The sequence below is a fragment of the Labrus mixtus genome, unplaced genomic scaffold (genome assembly GCF_963584025.1).
Source record: "Labrus mixtus unplaced genomic scaffold, fLabMix1.1 SCAFFOLD_300, whole genome shotgun sequence".
In the NCBI taxonomy this organism is placed as follows: Eukaryota; Metazoa; Chordata; class Actinopteri; order Labriformes; family Labridae; genus Labrus; species Labrus mixtus.
Genome location: NW_026870315.1, coordinates 2,106 through 9,822, shown reverse-complemented (window position 1 = coordinate 9,822; position 7,717 = coordinate 2,106). Strand labels below are relative to the sequence as shown.

Sequence of the window (7,717 nt, the reverse complement as noted above, 5' to 3'; positions counted from 1 at the left end):
TTTTCTTTATTTTTTTTATTTCTTTATTTTCTTTAGTTTTTTTATTTCTTTATTTTCTTTATTTTTTTTATTTCTTTATTTTCTTTAGTTTTTTTATTTCTTTATTTTCTTTAGTTTTTTTATTTCTTTAGTTTTTTTTTCATTTAATCCTTTTGTACTTCTTTTTTAATTTTTTTTTTTAACAGTATGCTTAACATGACTCTCTATATGTTTGTAAAAAGGAGGCACAAAGCTCGCTCTGGATGCTGCCTCTCTTATATGCATTTTGAATCTGCATACTGTGTATATATCTCTATGTATTGTTTCCTTTTCACCACTGGGTGTTAAAAATATAAAAAAATGTTGCAAATATGTGTAAGGACAATGATCAGAAACGTTAATGTATTGCAATAAAAGTAGAAAAAAACATTTACTAGTTGCAGATTCTTAAACATGATGATCTGCTGCTGTTTGAATGAATAAAGAAATCAGGTCTCTTTGAAAAACAATGAGCAGATGTTTGATAATGAACCTTCTGACGGTCTGACATTAACAACCAAACTGTGCACAAACAAACAACGTGACCTTTTCTTTTTCTGCTTTTATACCTGCTGACATTTGACTTCAGCCACAAACAAAAGAGAGACATCTTTAAACTGCATGAAAAGCTGCTCGATTAACTCGGAAAAATATGTGTCCCTGGAGTCTGTTTGGACTCCTGAACTTTGATTAGCTGAGTAATGGCACAAATATTGGAGGAGAAGCTGGAACTAATCTGTGCTGAAGGAGGCAACGCCCAACGCTGGAGGACAGCGGAGCAGGACAAGTCACAAGGACGGGCAGCACGCCGTATCCACCTGTGTGTGAGACTACAGATACTAATCGTCTTCTAGATTTAATATTTAAATATATTGAATCTGTTGTTTTATTTGGTGTTTGGCTAGCAGGTTTTTTGCACTCCTGCTTTGGCTTCATTTCAAAACCTCGGAGGTTTGTGCTTCGATCCGTCTCTTTAAAGCAACAAATGTGGAGGAATTTGGTTTGGTGCACTTTGGCGCCCCCGAAGGTCACTGAGTGCAACTACTCTGTTGTGAGACACATTGTGCTGCTCACCGCTTCCCCCCTTATCGACAACCTGCATTTGTTGACAATCAGAGGGCGGACAAAGACGTAAGAAGCCAAAGATCCATGTCGACTTACAAGCTTCATTAATTAAATCTGACTCTGCTAGCGTCTACATCCCGTTGTCTGCAACGACTGCCTGTGTATTTAACTGTTAGCTTGATGTCTATAGGCCGTAGCTTTAACTTTAAGATGGATTTCTGAATTTCTTCGTATCAAACCTGAGACATGCCTCGGGTTAGACGACTTCCTGCAGCCGGTAAAGCTGCAAAACACGAGACAACGACGACACCGCTAACGATACAAGCTAATAGTACGTCTCAGTCTGTTCTGAATAATATCTACAGGGATGTTCACTCTGCTTCTCGCTGGCTCACTCTCCCTCTCTTTTTATCTGCTTAGCATCATCCGTCACCGTCCTCTTCCTCTCAGCCGTCGTATCAAACAGTACAGAGACGAGCTAACTTGCTGCTTTGTAGCTGAAGGCTGCTGAGTGAACTAGCTGTGCATGTTTCCAATCTGTGCTCAGATTCTCCAATCAGAAGAAGTCTGACAGGTGACGCAACATAAGGAGTTAAACAACGAGACAGGTTGGAAACAAACCTCCTGTTACCTCGGTAAGCCGATATAAATAATGACCTGAACTACAAGATAAACCCGATGTTGTTCAGGTTGTGAAACCTGTGATGTGAACATCATGTTGTGTGACAGCGTGTCATCACTCAGAGGATGCGTCACCTTGCTCGCAGCGCTCTCCTGCATAGCTGGGCAGGCAGAGGCAGGTGTAGGAGCTGACTCCATCCAGACAGGTGGCTCCGTTCAGACACGGGTTAGACTGGCACTCATCGACATCTGCAGACACACAACACAGGCCGACATTATCCAGCACCATCCGTCTGTCAGTACGGTGTGTGTGTGTGTGTGTGTGTGTGTGTGTGTGTGTGTGTGTGTGTGTGTGTGTTAATGAGTGTGTACCTGTTTCACAGTGATTCCCGGTGTAACCAGGTGCACACACGCAGATATTCTGAGCTCCTTTTTTGTAGCAGGATCCTCCGTTCAGACAGTCGCTGGTGGAGCACGGCAGGAGATCTACACAGAAACAAAGAAATGTCATCAAAAAAACAAAAATCACAATAGTTTCATCATTAAAGGAGCAGTATGTAACTCTGACACCTAGTGGTTAAAATGAGTACTGCAGTCTAAATTCTAAACATCATAGAGAGCTGTCTCCCCCCCCCCCCCTCCTCTCTAGAGTCCATGCTCACACAGGTCACCATGTGGTGGACTCTGAAGCTTCAGTGTTTACCCAGCTCTGCATCTCTCTGTAAACCTGATTATCAAAAACTGGTTTTGTAAATTTTCCCGCTGGGATCGGAGGTAAACAACACAAATAATCTCGTGTCACAACTGAAGGAGCTGAAACACAAACCTCTGACGATGAAGTCCACCTACCTCTCACATCCACAGTGCCGGCCTCCAGAGAAGCGTCTGAGTCCGTGGTCAGGGTCTGCTGTGACGTCTGCGGCAGAGACTCCACCATAGAGGTCTGTCTATTTCCGTCGTAGTCGTCCACAAACTCCTCGTCCCACAGTGGGGTGGCGGCAGGGTCGGGGACCAGCGCCCAATGAGGGACGGAGCGCGAGCTGTGGTCGAAGGTGTACAGCGGCGTGGTCCTCGTGGTGGACTCGGGGAGGACGGCGCGAGACTCGGTGGGGCGGTGGGTGTGGTCTTCAGGAGTCACGGGGGCGGGCTTTGTTGTTGTGTGTTTCTCATCACCTGTCGCAGCAGACGGGGGGCGCGTGGTGGACTCTGAGGTCGTGCCCTTAACATCTGTGGCGAGCGTGGTTTCCTCTCCAAAAGTCACAGCTGCCACATCTGGAAAACCAGTAGTAGTGACCTCTGTGGGGAGGTCGACCAGAGGGCCCTTCTCCCCGGAATGCTCCACCTCGCCGTCTCCCGACATCTGCTCTGCACCTGAGCCCGCACCTGAGCCCGCCTCTGAGACCGCATCCACAGCTGGGGAAACCACGGGGGCTTCTGGGACGTCTGTGAGCGGCTGCTTGGGTTTACCCGGGGAGTGAATCTGTGACGCCGTGCCGGGAACCCGGGGCCTCTCTGGAGGTTCCTGTCCCGACGCCTCGTCTTCTCCTCCAGACGCCGACCCTTCAGAGTCCTCAGTCTGGGTCTGGGTGGTGGTTTCCCGTGGCGTTGAGTCCGGGGTGAGAGTAGGCGGCTCGGTTCCTCCTATTTCAGTCTCGTCGGTCATCATACCGGACTGGATCCCTGGAGCTTCGGTGGAGGTGGATTCGTCCATCGCTCCTGCTCCTCCATCAGATCCACGGCCTCCTGCGGAACCTTCTGAGTCCTGGTCGGCGGAGACCCCGTCGTCGCCGGGCTTTGAGACCGCTGGATGGAGCACGCCCTGACGTGTCGAGGACGCCGGTGATGAGACAGAGTGCACATACGGGGTCATGGTGGTGGTTCTTGTCGCGGTCTGATCTCCTGGTTCTTCAGGCTTCACTGCATCAAAGTCAGCGTCAGAGAAGGTGTCAACGACCGGGTCCAAGACTCCATCGGGGTAGGTTTCTGTAGTAGGAGGGGCTCCGTCACTGGTTTCCTCTGTGGGTGGCTCCTCTGTGTGGATGCCGATGGTGTCGTAGTCAAAGGGGGTCACATGCTCCTCCCTGACGTCGTCGTCCCCTTCTCCCACCTCATTGGACAGGACGGGAGTGGCCGTCTCAAACTGGTCTCCTCGGGCTTCCTCCTGCTGCCTCGGGGGAAACGTGACCTGAAGGGATAAAAGAAAACGGTCGGTGAGGAAATGAAGAATCAGGAAGGAGCCTAACGTGGTTTTTATTTGTCTTCGGTCGACCGTTAGCAGAGTGATTAACGCTGTCCTCCTCACGTCCGCCTGCGGGAGGATTTCCAGGGTGTACACAACTAGATCACTTCAGTATCTTTAAAGGAACGATGCTGTTAATAACACATCTAACTTTTGTAGGTTTTGGCAAAACATGTAACAGGGTAGTGTACTTTCTGTCATAAATATAACCCCCCCCCCCCCACCACTTCAGCTCGTGTTAACCACAGACCTTATTTCAGGTGTCTAACCACAAACACATTCAAAATCCCCGTTGACTTTTAGACGTTAGACCCCATGGCGCTCAAATGCCAACTTACTTCCTGGTTTTAGGACTCAGTCCGGTGGCGCTCTATTGTTTTCAGATTGGATACTTTTTTAATTGGATATCTGCAGAAGAGCAATCAGAGCATTTCTCCAAATATGGCTTCATGTCAAAACAGCTCAGAGGTTAAATCCTCTCAATTGAACCTTCAGAGCCACCGTAGTTCTGCCTTTGTGTTACAGATATAACCTAGATGAAAAGCATCGTCAGCAGACCAGATTGAAACCACATCATTCTGTTAATGAAACGTTGTGTTGTACCTCGTGTTTCCCGTTGATGAAGCTGATGCTCGGAGGCATGGTGATGGGCGACGGCTCGAGAGCGTCGACTTCCCCGCTGCCCAGCACGCCTTCCATGTGCGACAGGTCGGTGAACTGAGGAAAGGTGAGGCCATCGACCCCGCTCATAGGTTTGTTCAAGATGTCCAGGATGGGGCCGACTAGAGGACGGAGAGGAAGACAGATTCCAAGGTCAGAAAATAAGTGGAAGGAATTATGTGTTCCTGACTTTGAGTTATAAGAACACCTGTCACACAAAACCAAAACAAACTCTCCAGAGATGAAGATGTCAGACCATCTTCAATAACTCCTGAATGTTCTCAGTCCTTCTTTAAGTAGAAGAATCAAAGTTTGACTTCATTACAAACTGGATATCACGTGTCATCTGACCTTCTCTCACAAGCTTTGCTCCTGAAGACGATCCAAGAAGCTGCTTTTCATTTCTTCATAAATAAATCAGTCAAATTAGGATTTCAAATTTAAAAATCTTTAAAGTCTTTATATGTGATTTTTTGATCCAGCAGATGTCGCCCTTGAGCTCCAGCATGAAACCAAAACAACTCGCGCTGCATTGTTGTGTTAGCATGCTAATGCTAGCGATCTTTATTCTGCTCGTATCTTCACACTGCATGTAAATTTACCTGAAATGAGCGTGATCTAGAAACACAGTTAAGCAGTGAGTACAGTATGTTATTCTTCTTTTCTCTAGTCCCTCAATTAAACAACTTTTATACACGAGGGGAGGAGTCAGCCGGCCGTCCGGGCGATGTAAACAAACTGAAGATAGGACTCTGACGGGCAGCAGCAGCTCAGTCTGTAGGGACTTGGGTTGGGAACCGGAGGGTCACCGGTTCAAGTCCCGGTGCGGACCAAATATGGAAGTTGGTCTGGTAGCTGGAGAGGTGCCAGATCACCTCCTGAGCACTGCCGAGGTGCCCTTGAGCAAGGCACCAAACCCCCTCTCCACCATCAGCTCAGGAGCTCCGTCACTCTGACTTCTCTCCATTAGTGCATGTTCATAAGATCCTGTTTCTGTGTTCATGACTTACAGAGTGTAGAAACTGAAATGTCCCCTCGCTGGATCAAAAAAGTCAATCTTAAACTCTGAAAACATCACAGACAGTGGGACTCGGGTGTTACAGTCATGACTCACAGAGTTATTTTCAGAGGAGATACTTGATTTATATATTTAAGTGTGAAAAATCACAGATTAAGCCTTTAAAGAGTTACTGTTAATAAGGAAACATGTCCACTGTCTCCCGTCTGATGTACACTGATGAACACTCTGAAATGAAAACTGTTGCTCAGATGTGCGACGCTCAGATTCCCACTGCAGATTCCCACCCTGAGTGTGACTTCAGGGCAAGATGGCCGCCGTGTAAGTGTGATCTATTCTGTCTGTAAATGGAGACCTGGTGTTTGGGTTTGTTTGAACTAATGCATCATCAGATACATGACGTGGTGCTAAAGGTCACAGAGTCGCCTGGAAGCAGAAAGTGGGATAACAACTGGAACCAAACTGTGATGGATTCAGTGACTCTAACAACACATCCCCTGGTCCTGGTCCTGGTCCTGGTCCTGACCCGTTCCTAACCACGCTCCTGTTCCTGTTTCTTAGTTTGAAGTCTGCGTTGTTGTTCTGCAGGATCTCCGAGCTGCTCTCGTCTGATGTTTATTAAAACGAGCCTCGCTGCAGTCAGCTAATGATTAAGGTCAGTGTGTGCCGGGGAGGGGGACGGGGGGCGGGGGGCTGCTCTCAAACAATGCACGCCTGTGTCTCTTCATTAAGACTTTATGGTACAAATGGAAGCTGTACGGGGAGGGGGGGGACTGGCGCTGCAAAACGTGGCGCAAACTGAGCTGAGTTAAGTTATCGTCTTTGAACCGCACTGAGCTAACTAGCTAACCTGCGTCAGACACAACATGTCAGAAGGACTCAAAACGTCTCAGTGTGACTCAGACCCTGAAACCTCATGAGACAGGAAGTGTTCATTAAAACACTCGGTGCCTCAGTTTCCCTTCATTTCCTCAGCGAGTCTGTGGGCCTCACACACACCGAGCGCCCGCTTCATGTGATGATGTACGAGCTGCAACTCGATCCACCTCCAACATCTCAACAACAAACAAAGCTGCGGGGGGGGGGGGGGTAACAAACACAGGAGCGCTGTTAGTGTGTGTGTGTGTGTGGCCCCTGCACCCAAACGAGTCCCAGAAGGGAATCAAACCGAGGCAGGACGCTTCCTTTCTGCTTCTGGAGGATGGGTTATTGAGAATTTTAAAGGTGACATATCCTCCTCCTCTTCTTCAGTGTAAATAAGTCTCAGAGCTCCTCTTCAACATGTGTGTGAAGTTTCTTGTTCTAAATCCACTCTGATCCTGTATTTGATCATGTCTATAAACCCCTCTATTTCAGCCCTGCTCAGAACAGGCTGTTTCTGTGTCTGTACCTTTAAATATGTAAATGAGCTGTGTCTGACCACGCCCCCTCTCTGGAAGGGCTTGGGTGTACTCAGTGCTTTCTCGCTCCATGTCCTATTGTTTACGGTGAGAAGGCAGACTCAGAGGGCAGAACAAACACCTAGCTGTGGGAGTGTCACCCACCTGGGGGAGGGGCTACTGCCCTTTGTGATGTCATGAAGGGAAAATCTCCAAACGTCCTGATTGAGCACACATTTTCTGAAAAGTGGAGCAGGGAGAAGACGGAGAGGATGGACTTTTCTCATGATTGGGGGGTTTGTAGACAGAGACACATGTTAGAGGAACATGGAGAAGTGTGTTTTAGAGAATGTGTGAACTTTAAAGTAAATGCGATACGGGGATGGAGGGGGGCGGCTAAATTCTGGATTATATCCTCATCCTATCGTATTGCACTGTATTTGATGGTACAGTATCGTATCAGGGTATCTTAAGTCCTCACTTGTAATCTCTGTCTTGAATAAAACAAAGTATTTAATGTTAATATCTTAAACATGCAGAGACAGTGAACTGTACTCTGATGTCTCTGACTCTCAGGCCTCGGGCCGTTCCTGCTCATGTATTCATGTCACACTAATTCAGATAGATGTGGGAAAAGAAGGAGGAGAGTGTAGATACTTTTGGAGAAGTTACTGTAATTTAGGAAGCTCCTCAGAGAAAAGACAACTTAGTGAACAT

At 47.5% G+C, this 7,717-nt stretch overlaps 1 protein-coding gene across 1 annotated transcript; it reads right to left on the bottom strand.

Moving 5' to 3' along the window:
- Positions 1-1,803: 1,803 nt before the first annotated feature.
- Positions 1,804-3,419, bottom strand: LOC132968579 (versican core protein-like). Its single transcript, XM_061034245.1, has 3 exons — positions 2,554-3,419; positions 2,077-2,190; positions 1,804-1,953 (listed from the first exon to the last, which is right to left on the bottom strand). The coding sequence occupies exons 1-3, from the start codon at positions 3,413-3,415 to the stop codon at positions 1,820-1,822; spliced, it is 1,110 nt and encodes a 369-aa protein (XP_060890228.1). The 5' UTR covers positions 3,416-3,419; the 3' UTR covers positions 1,804-1,819.
- Between the last annotated feature and the right edge of the window lie 4,298 nt (positions 3,420-7,717).

Excerpts from the sequence above, each read along its gene's own strand:
- LOC132968579 (XM_061034245.1), bottom strand. The coding sequence starts at position 3,415 with ATGGACGAATCCACCTCCACCGAAGCTCCAGGGATCCAGTCCGGTATG. Across the intron at positions 2,191-2,553 it reads CGGCACTGTGGATGTGAGAG|ATCTCCTGCCGTGCTCCACC; the intron begins GTAGGTGGACTT and ends GTTTCTGTGTAG. Across the intron at positions 1,954-2,076 it reads CGGGAATCACTGTGAAACAG|ATGTCGATGAGTGCCAGTCT; the intron begins GTACACACTCAT and ends GTGTGTCTGCAG.